The 21,333-nt window shown below is 37.2% G+C and overlaps 1 protein-coding gene across 4 annotated transcripts in view; it reads left to right on the top strand.

The window, feature by feature from the left end:
* Igf1 (insulin like growth factor 1) overlaps positions 1–19,914 on the top strand; it is a 79,033-nt gene extending 59,119 nt beyond the window's left edge. For 2 of the 4 annotated variants that reach the window (XM_008832605.3, XM_008832607.3), the window contains exons 4-5: positions 903–954; positions 13,911–19,914. In XM_008832605.3, coding sequence (XP_008830827.2) covers positions 903–954; positions 13,911–13,936 — 78 coding nt within the window. In that variant the 3' untranslated portion in view covers positions 13,937–19,914. The remainder of the gene's footprint in view (positions 1–902; positions 955–13,910) is intronic. The other 2 variants (XM_008832606.3, XM_008832608.3) reach the window with 1 other exon arrangement.
* Positions 19,915–21,333: the final 1,419 nt, after the last annotated feature.

The raw sequence follows: 21,333 nt of genomic DNA on the forward strand, positions 1-21,333 counted from the left end.
TAGTATCTAATAAAACCTGTAAGTCCTGGGATTCTGCAGTGGTGCAAGTAGTGGGAGTTATTTAAAATTCACCGTGACAACTATACATTAAAGAAAAAAACACTTAAAATGAACATTTCTGTTTGTAAGAATGCATAGAAACGTCTAATGATTAAAATTTCCAGGCCCGACATCGTTTTTCTAAGAATGACAATGTAAAGTAACCTCAGTGGTACAGAAATAGACAAAGCGTCTGATGCATGTTAGACACTTCATAGACTTGTCAAATGAATAAATGAACAAACGGACATCAGGGCCTAAGTAAAATCATCGTCCTTAAGTAGAAATCAGGAGAAATAAAGGAAAGGTAAAAGAAAAAAGAGAGAAAGGAAGAAGGAAGATGAGCAGGGATAAAAACCCGTCACTTAGATCTCTTGGGGAACTATGTTTTAAAAAATAAAAAGTAAATTTGTAGTTTTAATCTTTGAAGCCAAAACTAACAGTGTGCAGAAAGCACAAGATAAGAGATCCAAAAGTTCACAATGACACCTTTGCTGCTTCCTGGTGAACCTGAAGGCTAACCACAGTGGCCTAGTGGAGATGTCACCCCAGTGAGTTACCTCAAGGCATGCAAGGGGGCTATTCAGAACCTGATTGATATACACAGGCCAGGGAGACCCACAGTGTTGCACTGAAGGCAAAAGGCATGTTCATTCTTTCTATTTGAGGAAGAAGTGGGTATGAGAGGTGAGTCCCAAAGCTCTGGAACGTTAGGTCTTATGCCTAAGTTGTAGAACCATCTCCAGCACCAAGGCTGTCTCTTGTTTCCCATGGAGCCCAGGCATACTGGGCAGAGTCAAAGACTCTGTCTTCAGCAGAGAAACCACCTTTTCTCAATGCAATTATTTTTGTGCTGTTTACAGTCCCAGCCTCCATCTACAAACAAGAAAATGAAGCCTCAAAGGAGAAGGAAAGGTGGGCCAAAGTCACACCCAGGAAGGGAACAGGAGGGGACAGAAGCATCTCAGCAAATCAGAGGAAAGAAGAAAGTAGAAAAGGGTTACTGGAGTTAGGAACTGTGAACACAGAGGTAAAAAGGAAAAATGGCAGAGGCAACAGTGGAAGGGCAGCAAACAGCAGCTCAGAGAAGCAGGAACCGCTCTAGAGGAAATGAAGAGAACCCGCCCTGTCGGAGCTACGTAATGCGCATGACAGAAGCAGAAAGGACCTTTATGGGATGTAGCTACTAAACGTGGAAAGAATGGAAAAGGACTGCCTCAGCAAATACTAAGTGGAAAGAACGGAACAGAAACATTAAAAACATGCCCACAAGACACACCCTGGTCCTTACACTTCTTCAAAAGAAACAGAAAGTGTCAGAGTAAAAAAGTCAGATAAAGAGTACATTTTTTGCATGCATGTTAGATTTTGTACAAGTCTTTAATAGAAAAATTGCCCGTGTCAATATATATTCAGAGTTAAATATTAGCCCTAAATTCTCAGCAAGCCTGAACTGTGTCATGGAAGTTCCCAGATTTTCTTTCCTGCAATGCTATTGGAGGATATGTTACTTAGTCAAGTCCAGGGTTTAGGCCAAAGAACATCCAGTATTTACATAAAAGCCTGTGAGCTAATCTTTGGAAAGTCACTGGACTTTTTTTTTGTACTTTGGTATCAGATATAAAAGATGTATTAGTTTTTGCGGCTGCCATAACAAAGCAGCACAGTTTACATACTAAGTGGCTTAAACCACATTCAAGGCATCAGTCCCTCAGAGGCCTCCTTCTAGTGCCTCCACAATCTTTCTCTGTATATATCTCTGTGTCCAATTATCTTCTTTGTATAGGGACACCAGTGTTACTGGATTGAGGGTCAAATTAATAATCTCATTTTAATTTGATTACCTACATCTAGATGCATTATATTTTTGAGGTTCTGGAAATTGGGACCTTAAACATATGAATTTAGGAGTAGAGGATAGCATTAAGTCCATAATAATAATTTCTGATGTCAAACTACAACCTTTTGATTATATCTCCTAGAAAAGAATCTTTATCTATCTACCTACCTACCTACCTACCTATCATCTGTGTTCACTATTTATCTATGTTCTCTCTCTCTCTCTCTTTCTCTCTCTCTCTCTCAGAAAGAGAGAGCTAAGTCTTTATCTGAAAGCCTATGAGCTGCTTCCCCATGAAAACCCTAGGACTGTGTTATGATAGAGCTGGAAAAGGTTTTGGAAGTAATTTGATTCAGTCTCTTTGTTTTAAAGACAAGGATACTGAGAACTGGACATAGATGAAAATGTACTTGGCTTCTAAGCTTCTTCTGGGCAGCAAACAAGAGCACACAATCAAAATAGTCAACAATAAAAGAATTCCTAAAGGAAAGGAGGGGACAGAAATGGACACATGAAGTCTCTCCCTAATGTGGTGTTTTTCTGCCCAAGCAAAGGTGTGATCAAGAACAAGAGAGCTGGATTTTTCTGAAGGTGAAGAAAAGCTCAATAGATGGCTTTCTCTTTTATGCCTCCTGATTTAATCAGTACAAGTTGTCACAGAGTATAAAGAAAATGTTTGAAGATTATCCAAATTGTGAACTACCACACTAAAGGAGGGTAAAAGATGGAAGTGCTCAGCCAAGCAAATGAAGACACTTCAGGGTGATAAAGTGACTGAAATCCACAACTGAAACGTTTCATCCAAATAACCTACTTCAAAAAAAGTCCTGGTATAAGGAGCATCCTTTCTGCCAGGTTCTTCATGTTCAATAAGAAGTGTACCAACCCCCCAAATGAAAGCCAAGCTACTGCTGGTGTGTTGCAAAGTGGAGCCTATATTACCAGACCAGACGAAAGATAGGCTGAGGCCAGAGCCGTCTAATCATCCACCTTATTCAGGAGACACTGAGTTATGCTAAATTTGCCTGTTTGGGGGTCAGCCTCAGGCACAGGCTGACACTACTGTCATATCACCTTAGCATAGCCTGAAAATGACCCTTCAAGTATCCACAGCTGAGCAAAAAGAATTCAAAATTTATGCCTATGGAAAGAAAGGACATAAATTCAAAATTTTATATTAAATTAAATTATAAACTTAATTCAAAGTGGGTTGCTGTGCGCACAATTTTAACCCCAGCACTTGGGAAGCAGAGGCATGAGGATCTGTATGAAATTGAGGCGAGTCCAGTTTATATAGCAAGTTCCAGGCCAGGCCTGGGGCTACATGGAGACCATGTCTCAAAAAAAAAAAGAAAGAAAGAAAGAAAGAAAGAAAGAAAGAAAGAAAGAAAGAAAGAAAGAAAGAAAGAAAGAAAGAAGAAAGAAAGAAGAAAGAAAGAAAGAAAGAAAGAAAGAAAGAAAAGAAAGAAAGACTAAATAAAATTTATTCAAGGAGAACTTTAAAATGAAATAGAAATTTCTAGTTAAAATAAGTTCACATAGCCCCAGATTATGCATTAGAATAGACTTCTTTTTGGAGTAGGTTTTATCAACCCTAAAGCAATCCTAAGAATGCTTACTTATGGTTGCCATACAGTAGGAATCATGAAAACATAATCAACTATTATCCTTTAATCCCCTTTAGAGTATTGATACCCAAAGACTTAGTGATATATGGCACACTGTACTGGATGGATAGACAGATGGATGCTTGTATGGATTGGCAAATCAATGATATAGGCTGACACATGGTGATACAAAGACAGACCATAAAAATAAGTGGCACTGTTGAGATGAATTGATTCCGCCTGTCCTAGGCATAGACTAGTGAGGCAGGTATAGGGAAAAGAGGAAAGGCAAAGACCTTTGCAGACACAAGTCTATGTTTGAAATGTCCTTTAGCTTAAAGTGAAATTGCTCAAGGACCCAATGTAATGGGGGGGCAATTGGCTAAATACTTCATAATGAATATTATCAATCTCCTCAGTGTTTTCTTGAAGAAACACATTTACAATTCCCACATTTCACCTTCAAATATTTCTCTTAAGGCAAATTGATGATTGTGTTTAAAATTAATTGAGATATATAAGGAAACATGATCCAAGACAAAATGGCTCAAAAATACTTTATTGATCATCTATGATTGAAAACTATATTAGGCATAAAAGAGAGTTGCAGGTTGGAGAGGCAGTATAAGATCATCATTAAGGGCACAGAATGTAGGGTCAGACTGCCTCAATTCAAATCAAAGTTACCTTGCTAGCTATATATTCTTAGACAAACTATCTTATTTATCTATACCTCAATTTCCTCATCTCTCAAATATGGTAGCAATGGAATATATCCCATATAGGTTTGTGAAGACTTACTGAAAAATATATATGTATATAAATATGCATAAATGTGTATATACATAGATATATAGGTATTCAAAATGGTGCTTACACATAATAAGTATTATCAAAATAGTAGCTGATATTACTATACTTACTTCTGAAAATTAGAGCCATATAGAAAAGAAGTCTCCTTAGGTGGAAGTGAGTCTCAGATCACCAAAAATGTTGAGTTGAAGCTTGCCCAAAACTTCGCAGGGATGTCATTATAGATGCTCCATCACGTGACAGAAGAGAACTCAGTGGTTTAAGACTCCTTCCAACTCAGATAATATCTATGAATAATTCCAATTTAAATGGTTAGCCCGGTTCTCCCACATGAAGAACCATTAGTATTTATTTCAGGGTCATACAATGAACTTTTCAGAAAACCACCATTTTTCTTAACCAGTTAAAATCAAAACATAATATGAATTTTCATTTCATGGTGCCTGGGGAAATTTAATTGTAGCATGAACTCCAGATCTTGCTAGTTTTAAGTAAAACTGCCAAAATAAATAGAAATGTGGGATATTTCCGGGCTCACATAGCTTCCGGGACACTTCGGTTTCTAGGACCACCAATCCAGTGCCTTTCACAAGCATTTGATCTTCTTTCAAACATCTCTTGAAAACAAACAAACCTCACAGAGCTTCAAATGTGTGTACTGTTAAGATGTAAAGATGGACAAGAAGGCAAAGAAATCACTCCCAAAGAATAATTCCCCTTCTCTCCAGCATCTCTTAACCACCTCTCTCCAGACAACAGAGGAGACAAGTCTCCCTAAGGTAAAAGAGCTGGCAGGTTCTCAGGTTCATTAGTATGTAGGATGGGAGGAGAGTTAGTCTCCTTACTTGACCAATGGAAGGAATAGAGCTTTTTGCAATAATGTAATACAGAACATGAAGTTGATCCAGGCCAGGACAACGCTGATAACCTGAAATTAAAGTGAGATCTTTTGAAAGCAAAGGAAACATCATTAAGATGAAGCAGAATCCCCTTGTATGAGTTTTAGAATATCCACTATAGAATTTCTTACCTTAAATGCTTACCTCAGGGCTGAAGGCCCAGACACTCTTTGGACTTAAGCAAGACAAGCCTACTTTTAAATAGAGAGTAGCTGGTGCTACTTAGAGAAGATTCTTCAAGAGCCACCAAACATGCAAGGTCAGAGTCAGTTCCTCTCTCAAAGGCCTAATTGAAATCAGGATTTTTCCCTGATGCCCACTATTTTGGAACCCTTCTTTAATGAGACTTCTTAATGCCTTCAGGCATATCTAGTTTTTACCCAGCAACCAAAATATAAAATTTAGAAACATAAACTTAGGTTTACATTACAAAAGACAGAACTGGATGTTTAAAACACCAGGGAACTGATGAGAGACAGGGCTTAGCATATGTATGAATCCATGTCTGCTGTACAAAGGTCCTGAGAAGGTTCTCACTAGACTCCTAGGCTACTGGATGAGTCACAAGAACTAGGAAACAGTTTTTTTTTTTTAATTCCCACCTTTATTTCATTAACCATTATGTCTAGTTTTATTAAAGCATTGATCAAGAAGTTTGAAAAGTAGAGGTTTGCTACTTGGAAATAAGAATGCTATAGGTACTTGCAGCTTATTTTAATTCTAAATATCTCCAATGGTGATTTGAAATCTGTAACTAGTTACTGTAAACAGTCTTAAGAAACAGACAAAAGTATATGCTCACGTTTTGCAGCTTTCTTGCACCCAATAGAATTGGGGAAGGGGGTGCATGACTTTACAAAATTGTGGATAAATACAGTTGGGGGATTACTTTCTTTCAGTAAACGTAAATTCCTCTGTAAAAATTACTTTTCTTCCATGATTCTTTTGTCTTCTGAAAGACTCTAGGTTTGAGTCCTAAATTAAGTCTCATTCAGGACGTACAGGGAATATTTTGGGGGGAGCAGAAGGAAGTTGGTTGGTTTTTTACTGTACGCTATAGGAATCCAAGGGCTTCAACTACCTCCCATCTAATCCACAGAGAATAATTCTGCACATCCCTTTTATCTAGGGAATCACAGTAGTTTCCCATAGAATGAAAATGCAACTTGAAAAATTTGGTCCAATTCTAATTTTTGACTTAACAGATGTGTTCATGCATCCAACCAATGTTCCTTCCCTCATTAGCTCCTGCCGCTGTCAACGATTAAGATCATTGTCCACAACTGTCCCAGGTTTCTGCCACCACTTTCCCCTTTCTTTTTTAAATTTTTAAAATTACATTTATATACTTTGTTTATTTAGGGGGAGGGCACATGCCACAGCAGATATGTGACCAGAGAACAACTTGTGGGATTCAGTTCTTACTTTGTACCACGTAGGTCCTGGAGATATGACTCAGGTCGTTCATTAGGCTTTGTGACAATTGCCTTTAGCCGCTCAGTCATCTCTCTGGCCTCCATTTCCCCTTTTCTAAACCACAAGCTCCCAATGCCCTGCCTTTACTCAGGCATGTTCACTTTCATTCTCACTAGTTCAGATAAAGGAACACACACTTGAGCAGTTAAGTGTTCTTTTCTCTGGAAAACGGGTAGCGATGGAGTGTTCTGTCTACCTTGGCCCTTTTCACCAGTATGATCATATTTTCCTAAGAAGATGGGATATTAAGAATAAGACCTATGGGTGATATCAACTCTTCTTGTTTATGGTAAAATAGTTCCAAAGTTCCCAATGAAAGACCAAGAAATTTTACATAAAATTTAAGCTAGCTGAATGGCCCTTACTTCCAAGCAAGAATCATATGCCAAAAGTTTTTACAAAATTCTGTGTAAAGTCTAGAAACATTCACATGAGGCTTTCTGTCTGGCCAACACTAAGAGGTTAAGTAATCAAAGACCAACCAGACCTGCCATCTGTGAAAATATGATGGGCTATTTTCACAGCTGTAGATAACAATTATAGCAGGACAAAAATTTCAAATAATTAAGAGCAAGACTATATCAGGTTGAGAGTTGAGAAGGGTTCCCTAGTCCTCTGACAAGTGTGGACTTAGGAATGTGCAATATTGATAGCATGGCATGAGGAATTGTTCACGGAACACTGCAAGACAAGGAGAAACAAAAAGTATAAATGAATTAACAAATGCATAGCATCATTATTTTTATTTTGTCAGTATTAGTTGGCTAGGTCATTATTAAATGCTCTGGTTTCTATGAATAATGTTTATTTCCTTCTTCAAAAGAATACAAGAGTGGACGCAGAAGTGCTTTTGACACACAAAACAATTCCGATTTTTTAAAACCGTATGCACACATGAAGAGTTCTTGTGCCATGTTCTGTCTTGGAAAAGCACTGGCTGGCATTGCTCATATTTACTTTTATATGCTGAAGGCTCCCATCAACCTCAAACAGATGCAAATCACTTCCACTTGTCATAGTGGTATTTTGTTCATCCTAAAATTTCAGGAGAGTCTTCCAAGCTTCCAAAATTTCTCTCAATTCAGTGAGAAGGAAAATTCAGAACACAAAGTTTGACTGTTCTGCCCAGATCTGTCACACACACAAAGAACAAGTAGAAGAGGCAAAACACCCTTTCCTACTAACCCTGTGGCTCAGCACTGTTTCACTGAAATGACACCAAAGGACTTCTGGGCCTCAGGCCTCTCAAGGACGTCGCAATGTAAATTAGCATGTATACTAGCTTAACTCTAGCATAACCATGCCAAATGGTATTAAAGCATTTTGGGTTTGTAAGGAGACAGGATTACCTAAGTAGCTCTCAGGTAAGAAAGCACTGAATCTTGAGCAAATACTAGTAAAGCTGCCAAATATGGTGTTTCACTTTTTGAAGTGCCACATTTGAATCTTCAAGCAATTCCAGAATGAACTCCCTAGGGGAAATATAGCATGCTTCAGCTTGTTTGTCATTATCATTATTATTACTATTGTTGTTATCACTTGAAATTGTCAAAAAATACAAATAGCTAACTAAACAACTTGCCCATAAATCTAATCTAAACCATCCTGAACCTGAAGGATTTGACAACATTCTTCTAGGTTGTTTACAAAAAGGCCTCGTGGACTGGAGAGATGGTTCAGTGGTGGAAAGCACTAGCTACTCTTGCAAAGGATCCTGGTTCAGGTCCTAGTACCCACATGGCAGCTCACACCTATCCTTAACTCCAGTTCCAGAGGATCCAGTGCCCTCTAGTGGTTCTCTGTGAACACTGCACACACAATTGCACTTGGATACATGCAGACAAAACACCCATGCACGTAAAAGAAAGTAAACATTTTTAAAAGGCAACATAAATACCTCTTGCTGGTTAGGGAAAGTTCCTGTCAGTATTTTCTTCTTCTTTTTCCCCCCTCTAGGCTTTTAAACCACTTTACTAGTAATTTCTTACATTAAAAGAAGATATATTAGAAATTCAATCAGGTAGTGATTTGAAGAGTAAGAAAGTTGCTAAATCAAATCAATTTTGGAAATAACGGTAGGGTGAAAACAAGTTCCTTGTCTCCTGGGGACTCCTAAGGACAGATCATCACTAAAAGGAAAAAAAGAAAGAATAAAAGAATTGTATGTATCTCAGCATTCAAGGGCACTCTGGAAAAAGAGGAGACAGTTGCTTTTTGCCCACGATCAACCAGAAAAAGCGTACTTCCCTAGTGTGGAAAGTGGTTTGGTAGTATTAACTTTAAAAATACAGATAAGAATAGTAATAGCTAATATTATTGGGCACTTACCTGTGGCAAGGGTGCTACTGAATCACTTGATTTTAATCATCATGAACCTACATGATAAATATTATAATTATTCCTGTTGCACAGATAAGAAAATAGACTGAGGAAAACTAAATATCTTACCATTTCTTGTTCTGCCACGTGGCCAAGTCAGAATATAAACTCAGGATAGACAACAGCATTTTAATCAGGCACTGCACTCCTCCATTTCTTAGTTAATATTTATTATACAACAACCTGCACCATGTAAGTTCTGAGACTTGAGAGGGCTCTGTGATATTTTGCTTTGTGACCACAACAGGAAGTAGGCTGCCAGGCAGTGCTTGCTATTGATCCAAGCCCTACTCTATCATTTCTGCGAAAATTTAAATCAACATAAACAGGAACCAGCACTTGCTATTGGCTTTTTTCCTCAACAAAATCTTGAATTTATGGAGGATACAAAGGTATATCTGGAAATATACTATTTAGCCCCAGGGAGCTTGTTTTTCAGTGAGGAAAAAAACACATGCAGAATTTGCTCTAAAACATGTCAATGTTCTAACAAAGTTTGACCGAGAACAGACTCTGAGAGTATAAAAACCAGACTAGACTGATGTTGCCAACAATCAAGTTCACAAAATGAACCTGAACCAAATGTCTTTGACACTTTGACAGTAGGCCTTCTTGTACACAATGGTAGCAATCTCCACATGCTAAGTAAATGTGCAAGAGTTAGTGCAGTCAGTAATAATTCTGTGAAGTTGGTGCTCTTAACCTATCCTTTAAAATTACTGAAGAAACTAAAGCAAGAACAAGCCGGTGATTGTCCAGTGTCATATAACTCCTATGAGGTTGGGGAACTGGGATCAAAACCAGGCATGTAAGCTCAGGGCCTGAGAAACAGAAGATGAGACTGGAGATAAATGAGCAAAGGTCTTATTAGGAGGAATGCCTATTTGAAGGAAAATAAGAGGGAGTTTGGTAGCCTAAACAAACCATCAAATAGCAATGTAAGTCTGACCCTAACAGAAAGAGAGGGAGAGGACCTTGGACCGAAATGTCTGAGAGCTCTACAGAGTCAAAGGAGAGTACAACATGCCCACTGAGGAGTCTTTAAGCCAAAGTTGGCCACTGAAGATGTAGGTTTCCCGAAAACAGGTCAGTCTTGGTACCTCCACCACACACTGTTACTGACTTACGGGAGGAGCCTGCCTAGATCAATTCAAGATGAGCAAAGGAAAACAATCATGGGTGAAACAATCATGACACTCAACATATAAAGGTAGAATGGGGTAGTTTCAAAAAATATATAATCTAAGTATGTGCAAACCAACATTGTGTCCCACATGTCCACCTGTTCCTTTTTCTTAAAAAATCAACCACACACTCCAGGAACACAAATTTCTTGAACTGTAACCTTGTCTTTTAGTACTAAAATCACATCCCAGTACACTGAGTAGATTCTATGACACTCACTCAGCTTGGCTACCAGGGAAGAAATGCTGACCTAACTCTCCTGGAATTTGGACTTGGGATTCTCTGAAGTGAAAAGATATCGATACTGAGACATCTAAATCATCATCCACAATTTTGTGTGTCTCCAGGCCAACCCAGAAAAAGAACTACAGCATTCTTTTCATCAGGCGAAGAGTTGGTGTCTGAGCCACCCCCTCGATCATCTACTGTTCTTTCTTCTCCTATTCTGCCCTTTTGTGGAGAAGGTCAATGCTGAGTTGGTGCTTTATGCTGTAAATAGGCTGCTGATAGCCTATGCTGGACATTATTTCCCCATACTCTTTTATAGAATGCCAGGCCTTTCCTAGACTTTATGGCCCACAATACTTAACTTGTTTGGAGTGGGTGGAGATGGAAACACAGTCTATTGAGAATATCAGTGCTTCCTCCCTGAAATTTAAAGAGCCTATTATCAATCTTCCTTTTACAGTCTATCTCTCAGGCACAAATCCCATAAAGACAAGCATGGAGAAAAGATGAAATAATGTTGTCCAGGGAGTTGACTTTTGCTAACTGAAAATACCAGGCTTCCAGAGCACTATAGATAAATGGGGCCCAGCTGACACTGGTGGCCAGGGAGGACACTCACCACCCTTTAGTTTAGAGTTTTCTACCCTCCAGGCTCTGCCTTCTTCTATAAACCAGTTGTGGCAACTGATGATATTATCAGCTACTGCTCTTGAAAAGGGATTTGAACTTTGAGGTACTATGTATTGTTTCATCTCCTGGGGAGGTAGGAGATTACAGTAGTTACCTGGTCAGCTTCAGAATCAGAAGGAATGTCTGCAAATCCATCCAGTGTATGAAATGGGCAAGCTTTTAACCCTTTCAAAGCTTCAGATTTCTTGAAGCTCATATGCTCAAGATACCAGTACCCATTCCAAGAAGAATCATGAGAATTAATTCAGAAAACATATGCAGTGAACATGTATAAATTAAGCCTCAGGACATGATAAATGACCAAGCAATGGGGACTATTACTATCTAGTCTTATTATCTGTGTTCCTCTGCAATCTTAAATACATCACTAAATCTTAGCAAGCCTCGGTCTGGAAATGGAATTCATGCAAGTAATGATATCTTACTAAAATGGTTGTGAAGAGTCAGTGAGAGTATTTAATCACTGTAAAGTCTCATCAAATGTCAAGCAAGAATATTATGATGCTTATTGTTATTAACTTTTGGTGACCTTCATCCTCAAAATGCCTGTGGATAATTTTCCGAAGGAAAGTTTGAGAGATAATGGAAGAAAGTGAATGGCCTCTATTACAAATTAATCCCTTCTCCAGCTTATCCCTTAATGAGTTGGTTAGCCCTCCCTTCAGAAAAGTCAGTTTCTTCCATCAACCCCAGTAAGCTGGAAGACCAATATTTTTTTTAATAATCTTACCTTCTCCTCTGTTGTCAATAGGAAATAATATTTACTACTGTTTTCCTTTCAAAAATCTGTCTGGTTGCATACTAGAAACAGTTTCAGCTGGTTTGTTTGTCTTGGAAAAGCTGCTGAAGTGAAAAGTTTTTGCTTGGCTGAACGTGGAATAGTTTCATAACCCTCCAAGAAGTGCATTGAAGGTGGGTGCCAGTTCTGAGGACGGCTGCCTCTAAGGGGCCTTCACTTGCAGCCCATTGTCAAGGGCAGTCAGCATAATTAAATTAAGACAATAAGCAAAGCCACAGATGCAACTAGGCCCAAGTCCCTGAGTGCTTTTGTTTTGTCACTGTCATTGTCTACAACAAAGAAGTCACATGGGAGAGCCTGGGAAGAGAGCCAAATGCAAACCAGACAACATCGCAGCTGGTTTTGAATGGTTTCCACCATGCGGGTGTGCTTGGGAACCATGCTTCTTGGAGCAGTGATGAGTGAGTTGCAGCCCACAGCTCTGTTGGGGTGCTGAGGCAGACCCACAAGAGAAAGACCAGAAGATGCTTCTGATCAGCCTCAACCTTTCTATCTTCTGCTTAGAGAGAAAACAAAAAGAATCAGAAACTAAAGATCTATGTGATGGACAAGATAACCTCAATTTTGTTGTTGCTACAATCTGCAAGCCTTTGAAAAGTACAGAAGACATCTGAATTTATCTTCCATAAATTTGTAATTCAGAGAACTGAATTTGAGAACCGGGATTCAACAGGTCACAAGGATTTCTTTGCATTGTTATCATTTCCTTCTTGAATGGTCTCTTAGTGTGTGTATTTTAGATTCATCTTTTTTCTTTATTTCTAAGCTGATATGCATCTTAAATAGGAAGAAAAGAAAGTAAAAATTCCAATTACCATATTGCTCTACTTATTAGTTAATTTGGTTAATAGTTTGGTTGAGAGCTGTCCTTATTAACAGCTATTTGAGGGATTTAATGAGCCACATACCATCAAGTGGGTCCATAAAGAAAATTTCAAGTGCTTTGCGAAAGTAAATGATCCTACTCTGTGGCCACAGATGCATTCCTTTCATTTTTTTAGGAAACTGTTGTAAGAAGCCAGAATGACATGTTAGATTAAGGAGCGTAAGTTCAGTGGTAGCTTAATATTGAATGCTTTGTCCAGCAACAAATGCATGTTAAATGAATTTAGTAAAAGCTGTATGGTATTAGAAGAGAAAGTGCCCATACTTTAAACAGATGGCATGTCAAGCTGTTCTATTCAAGTTCCCAATTTCTTCTGACCAGCTTCTTTTGTAGGACCATTTAGCTATTATTTTAATAGGTTCTTTTACACAGTGGTACTACCTTTGGTGTATTCTGTCACTACAAAACACACATGAACTCACGAAGGGCAGTTCCCTTTTATAAGGTATTCTGTGGTAAAAACTCTGTTCTAGGTAGAGCTGAGCAACATGTGTAAAAAAAAAACCTGTCACTTGCCTAAGGCATCTCTGTATAATTATAAAGCAATAGCACCCATGCTGTAGCTGTGCGTAGAAATAGCCTAGGTGAAGCTTGGTTGAGCTATTTACTAAAGGCCTGTCCATCTGTATATGTTTCTCAAAGAAATCAAGTCCTCAAGTGCTCTTTTAGACTGTCCGATAAGGCATGAGATACAGAAGGTTGAGACTTGGTGTTAGAAATAGCTGGATGTGGTTAATTAGGAGGAATAAGTATCAGTCTTCTACAGCATGGAAGTGAGGGAGGAGGACTGCAGGTTACAACAACTTATTATATGTCTTATAAATAACTGCAAGAGAGCTTGAAACTTATGAACATAAAGAAATGAAGACTCTTTAAAGGTATCGAAATGCTAATTTCTCTGTTTGGGTCATCATCATCATAATATATATATAATATTATATATACATATATGTAAACTTACTATCTCACAGTCTCTTAAGCATACACAGCTTAAAAAGTTGTTTTAAAGAAATAAATGGGTATATAAAGCAACATCAACTTAATGGCATCTTTTCTCCTTCATTTATAGGAAGTCCATTTGAAGAACGCAAGTAGAGGAAGTTCAGGAAACAAGAACTACAGAATGTAGGCAAACCGTCCTGAGGAGCAGAAAAAATGACATGTCACTGCAGGATCCTTTGCTCTGCCCGAGTAACCTGCTAAACATTGTAACACCTACCAAAAATTAAGTTCAATAACATTTCAAATATGGGCATTTTCCCCCAATGAAATATACAAGTAAACATTCCAACATTGTCTTTAGGAGTGATTGTTAAAAAGCTTTGCACCTTGCAAAAATGGTCCTGGAGTGGGTAGATTGCTGTTGATCCTTTATCAGTAATGTTCTATAGAAAGAAAATTATATATATGATTATATATCTTAGTCCTGCCTCTCAAGAACTGCAAGTGCATGGGTGTTGTGTAGATCCAGTTGCAGTAATTCCTCTTTGAATCTTGGTTGCTGGAGTTCTTCATTCAGCAACTACGTCTAAGTGGTTTATGAATTGTTTCTCTATTTACACTTCTTTCCACACAACCCAAACTGCTAGTTTCACAGAGTCTAACAATCCTGTCTATCTCTACCATCCCCTGTCCTTTCATAAGATTTTCACTTGTTGAATTTGGCCTCCTCAAAAGCAATAGAAAGTGATAGTCAATGGCTCACCAATTTTTAACCTACGTCATTCCATCTGTGGCATTTGTACCAAATATAAGTTGGATGCATTTATTTTAGACACAAAGCTTTATTTTTCCACATCATGCTACAAGAACAAAAGTAGAATATGATAGTTTCGACCTTGAGGCCAATCATTTTTAGGTGTGTGTTCAAAACATAGAATGTCTCTAAACTCTCAATGGTTCCTTCAAATGATAAGTTAGTGTGTGATCTAATTAGTAACTTCTCTCTTTTTATTTCTTCCATATAGAGCACTATGTAAATTTAGCATATCAATAATATAGGATATATCAAACAGTATGTAAAACTCTGTTTTTTTAGTACAATGGTGCTATTTTGTAGTTTGTTATATGAAAGAGTCTGGTCAAAACGGTAAAAGGTGAAAGCAAATCAGAAGGGGAAGCCTAGAGCCAAAGATGACAAAATAGGAAAGGAATTGAAAAATCCATCCATCTATGAGAAGCAAAGTCCCCCCAGTTATGCCTCCCAAGAGGAACTTCAGACACACAATCCATGAATGCAAACTTGCTTGGAGGGTCCAGAGAGGAAGTCGTGGGGTGGGAAAAGCAGAAGGCTAGGAATTTTAGCAGTCCTGGTTTCTTTTTCTCACTGAAGAAACAAATATTTGCCACCTCTGCCACAGACTCACCACCGTATGACCTTGGGCAAGTCACCCCACCTCTGTGCCTCAGTTTCCTCATCTGCAAAATGGGGGCAATGTGTCATCTACCTACCTCAAAGGGGTGGTATGAGGATTCAAAGATAAAGATTCAGATTTTTGCCTGGATTGCCAGGAGGGTGCGACATCAGAGCCCTGGAATTGCTGGGATGCAGAAAGTCCAACTGACAGCATAGTTTCAGAATCATTCATCAATCACTGCAGTGTCATTATGACAGTCACATTCTCATCAATGAAGCTATCCAGTAAACTGTCCAACTAGCCTGTGAAGAGCTAACAGCTCAGTCTTTCCTACAACACTTCACAAAGTAAGCTAGACACATTTGGTTTATAATTTGGTTTTGATTCTGTATTTGAACTTAGGAATATAAAGATAAGTGTAAATGGAAAGGAAAACTTAGAGAAACAAAGTTTTTCACCACTGAATGAATAGTTACTCTCTGATTAGTTCTCATTGATTCTTCCAGGCGCTTGATATGTATTTGATAGTGTCTCTTTAATATTATTACTGATACACTATTCAGTTTGAAAACTGAGTTTCCCTTCCCCTTAGTATAAAAATAGTATTTTAAAATATTGAAATAATGTCTGGTTAAAAGACCACAAAGTTACGTGCTTTAGTAAACTTTATTCTTATCCTTGGTGGTATATACATGTACCATTTTATTTGTGAAAATATGCTAACTAGAATTGCTTCTTGAGGGCAAAAATTTTCCTTCTCAACCCCAATGCTGCCCCTCATGTCTGCTTAGAAGAAAGATCCCCAGCTTCCTGTGGAAGTGTCTGATACATTATATTGGACATTGATATCCAAAAACATCTAGAATAAGTTCCGTGCTTATGGAGAAAGATTTTCTTTCTCATTAGAATAAGTTGTTCAATATTCAGATCTTATTAGGTACAGCTTTATCTTTTGCAAATTTCCTCAATATTCTTAGGAAGTGTATATCAAAAACACAAAGGACATCTTTAATTTTCCTTCCACTTGGCTGCTTCAGAATCTCTGAATAAATACAGAGAGAAAGCCTTGTTCAGCAGAGCACTCAGACTTACTTGGCTGGAGCACCCTGGGCACACTGCACATGCTCTGATTACTATGGAGAGATGTAAAGGAACTGTAGGTCAGTTTTGCCATCTGTCTATTTCCCAGAGATGATGTGGAAAATGTTGGCACCTCCCACCCCCAGCGTGGCTTTTCAAACTTTAATGCGTACCTTTTAAAATTGGTGATTCCTAGAAAAAAACCTTGTAGGCAGTCTTCTACAGATTTTTGGGTTTCTTGACATGGTTGGATTTGGTAATTCCCGGTATCTATGATATATTTTATTCATTTAATTCTATGTACAGTTAAAGATTCTCCCAACGATGTAATCATATATATATATACATATGTATATATGAACTTTTTCCAATCTATATTCCTCTCTAGGTGGATCATAAATCAGTTATCAAAAATTAATTATACAACACTATTTTACTTTCAAATAAATGAACACTGAAAAATGAATCTATATAAACTCTAGAAGCCAATTGATCATTATATAATATTAGTATGAATGGATATAGTCCCAATTTAATTAACAATACTCAGGTACCTATGTCAACATTTGGTCCCACCTCCTCAAAGAGTATAAATTACTATTTGAATATTTTTAGATAAGGGAGTTCTACTGAAAAGGTTAATGCATCTCTCCATCACAATCTACTTTCCTAGAGTAAAAGAAATACTTTCTCAGTACCCACCTTATACTTACCCTACCCTACACACACACACACACACACACACACACACACACACACACGCACACACACAGCCACCTACTCACCCTGAGAGTTCAATGCATACTAAAAAAAAAAATCAGTTCCTTGAAAATCTTATTAAAAACAACCCTGACCCCCTTCTTGAGATGCCTCCTTGGAATTTCAATGTGGAATGTGGAATGTCTGTGTAGATGAAACCATCTCATACCCTGTGGCCCAAGGTTTCTGTTACTGACTTATGCATTTGGGAGAAGGCATGGACGATGTAGCATATTTTGCTTTCCCATTTATTGTTTGGCCAGCTATGCCAATGTGGTGCTATTGTTTCTTTAAGAAAGTACTTGACTAAAAAAAAAAGAAAAAAAAAGAAAAAAAAGAAAGCATAGACATATTTTTTTAAAGTATGAAAACAACAATTCTATAGATAGATGGCTTAATCAGATAGCATTAGATCTAGCCACCACCACCTTTCAACTTTTTATCACTGACAAGTAGACTATTGTTCACCAAATTGTGAGTTTGGGGGTTCAGGGGCAGAAGATGGAAATTTTTTAAAACTAGAAGGCTCCATTATTTTGTTGGCTCTCAAATTCAACAAAATTAGCAATATATAATTCAATCTGAAACTTTGATCAATAGCTTGGAGTAAAGATGGGCGAGGAAAAAGAACTTATAGGCAAATGGCAGAACTAAAATGAAGATTAAGTTGTTTATTGTTTGGTTTTTTTCACTTTTGGTTTGTGTATGTGTGCTCTCTCTAAAACAAATATCCAGAAAGAGTAAAAAACAAAAGGTTTTTCATTTTAAGATAAATTCATCTACCACTAAAACCAGCTTTTCCATATCCTGGGTATTCACTGGTGTGTTCTGATTTGTAGGAGATTCTCTCCCATCAGTCATCTCAAAGAACAGTTGCCCTCATAGAAGCAGTCACTGATCTCATTGGGAAATGTTGGGAAGTATTTCCTTATGAGATGGGGGTTATTTACTGATAAAGAGAAGGATTTATGAGAAATTGTTGAAAAAGATGGCTAACAATCTGTGAAGATTTTGTTTTGTTTTGGGTTTGTTTTTAATTTGTAGTTTATACAGTCTTTATGAATATCTTAACATTCAAAAATGGCTTCGTCCTTTTCTTCTTTCATATTGGAATGAAAGATAGGTTAAACTCACACAGACTCTTTATAGGCTAGGTAGAATGAATGTTTGACTTATTGAATCAGACTATTTACAATGTTTTCTCTATTTTCATCTTAAAAGTTTGCCCTAATTTATTAGGGAAGAATCCATTTGGCTCTCCTTAGATGAAAGAGCACCCCCATAAAAACTGCATGGGTTTTTCATACATGTTTTCAAAAGATAAAATCTGATTTACATTAGGGAATTATCTACTCTAAAATGCAGTAGAAGAATTGTGAGTCTCTGTGCCCCTCCCCTGTGAGAAACATAAAGTCCAGAATATCAGGGGGGAAAAAATGAGGGAAATTTTTGTTGATTCTTTGTTTTTGTTTTGTTTTCAATACTAGTGTTTAATCCTATAGTACATATTTACTTATTGCTATTTTAATATTCTATAAGAACTTTCTTGCTAGGTTTTAGAAATTGATACATAGATACTTTTCTGTGATTTCTATTTAAAAGAAAAGAGACAAAAGACTGTCTGAAGATTTAAGTGCACATGGTACAGGATAGATACCAATTTAAATAAAAAGTCATATCTGGCATAAGCCTTTCTTTCTTTTTCATTTTAAGAAAAACTTCCACAGATAAGACAGAAGCCCAGGAGATTTCTGAAACAGTCTTTATCCCCCGCCCAAGTCCTTCTTTTCTTTTCCAGTTTCTGCCTCAGAATTTTATCAAGGCTGACAAAGCCAAAATCCACCATTAAAGGATTCTCTTTTAAAGCATATATTTCACATACCCCTCTTAATGTGTGATTATTTTTCTCTCTCCTTATTGTTCAACTGTCATTGATATGTGTTTTGACAAGAGAAATTTTCATTAACAAAAAGAAAGAATACAACAATCCAAATGTCATTTCCCAGTGACATTAAGAGATAAGATAGAAATGCTTTTTCCTTCTTGAAAACCCAGACTGACTCACCTTCAAAATGACCTTTCACAATCCTTATAATCTGCCTTTGTTTAAATTGCCCAGGCCTGAAAGCAAGCATTACTTATTTTTTCTTTTGCCCAAAAATGCACTGGTGTAAAATGGAAAAAGCGAAAATAAAGCTCCAAAAATCCCTTTCAAACCTTATCCACTGGCCCCACATCCCACTCACTGACTTAGCAAATTCACGTCTGTTGATCTCTTAAGCTGATTTTTTAAATATATTTATCTTGTACCTGCTGCTAAACACACTGCAGGAGTGACTCAGAAACCTCAAGCTGTCTATCACATCTCTTATCTGTGTCTATGTATCATTAAAATGTGTATTCAAAATATCAACACTTCTAAACACCATGCAGATTATATTCAGTTTACAAAAATGCTCCAAATAGCATGTCAGGTCTTTTTTGCTGAGTCATTAATGAACTATGAGAATTGGGATTACATCATGTATTTTGCTTCACGTATTTTTATCATACTTATAGGTCAAGTGTGATAATAAACTTACAGATACTGAATTAATTTTCCTTTGAAACCAGGAAGTAATAACATCATTGATTGAATCTGTTTTATTCAAAAGCATATTTTTATTAAATTAATTCTGATTGTATTCAAAATTATTATTCAATTCATTATGGCAGAAGGATATCAGTCCTAATTACTTCTAAAAATGTAATTAACTGAATCATTATCTTACATTTACTGTTTAGTAAGCATATTTTGAAAATGTATGGCTAGAGTGTCATAATAAAATGGTATATCTTTCTTTAGTAATTACATTAAAATTAATCATGTTTGATTAATTGGTCTTTCGAATAATCTGGTGCAACGTGTCATTCCTTAAAACATTGGGGGGTTCAGATTATTGGGATTTTTGAGAATTTCATAAATGAGTACTATTACAACATTTCAATCTTCCCTGTCCCCCTCAAACTCCTCCCCAACACACCCCATTCCCTCTCAACCTTGTGACCACTTCTTTGATTATTGTTGTTACACACACAAACACACATACATACACATTCACACACACGCACACGTACTGAGTCATCTAGTGGTGCCCACATGTACATTTGTTTATGGCTGACCACTTGGGATTGATTAACTCATCAGAGATACAACATTTTTATTAAAGAAGGACATTGCAAAAAATAAATAAGAAATTATCTAGAAAAATAAAACTAACCATAAAACAACATGGAGATATTTCACAAAATTTACAGATATTTAAAAATAAATGTTTCAAAGAACTTGTACAAGCATGTACAAGACGTGTAAACTACATAATATATGTATGAATAATAAAGTAGGTTGAAGAAACTGACCCCATTCACTATGACCCCACAATGAGTTATAATCCATGATGAAAGTATTTGAGAAAAGACTTTCATGTCAAAACGCCCAAGCATATCTTATAAGGAACATATACAAATAACATCTAATGCAGTCCTATGCCAAAACACTTTATAAGAATGTGATTTCTCAGCATCAAGCTATATTGGTAAGTCTATTTACTGGATATGTACTGTGAATATCACACTGAAAAGCACGTTAGTAGAAGTATAAGATGTAGAGTTCAGAAATTTCCTGTTGAAAAGCATCTGATTCTATTTTCCTCTTTGTAAATCCACTCAACTATTTAAAATATTACTCAAATGTAAAAAAGAATCATGAACTTCGCTCCTGGATTTAAGAATAAGACAGAAATTTTCTTTTATATTGTCCCATGTACCATTGGTTGCTCAGTTTATCTTGACTCCCAATCTTCCTTCCTTCAAAATTCCCACGGATTTTCCCCTAATTATCAGTCAGCTGACCCTTTTCTTCCAAATGAATTGTTTATGCTTAACTGGCTCTTCTCCACCTTCTGCCCAAGACAGTACCTTTACATTCAGCTAACCTAGTTGCAGCTTTTTTGCAAAAGGCTTAGTAGACAATGAAGTGAAGTTATTGAGCACATGGTAGAACATGGTTTCCAATTTGATGCCAGTCATCAATATCACTACAAACACATCAAGAAATTTCTGGCTGCTCACAGGCCTCTTGCAAGGCCCTGTCCTGTTCTGAAAACTCTGCCAGGAATTATGGGACTTCCTATTGAACCTTTCACCGCCTCCTTAGAAAGAACATTCAAGAAAATTCTATTATGTTCTTCTGGGGAGCAATTGTCCCTCACAGCTTTGCACATGGTAGGGATAGAGGCAGGACTGATTTTCTTTGTA

This window comes from Nannospalax galili, unplaced genomic scaffold (assembly GCF_000622305.1).
Source record: "Nannospalax galili isolate Female #2095 unplaced genomic scaffold, S.galili_v1.0 scaffold415, whole genome shotgun sequence".
Classification (NCBI taxonomy): Eukaryota; Metazoa; Chordata; class Mammalia; order Rodentia; family Spalacidae; genus Nannospalax; species Nannospalax galili.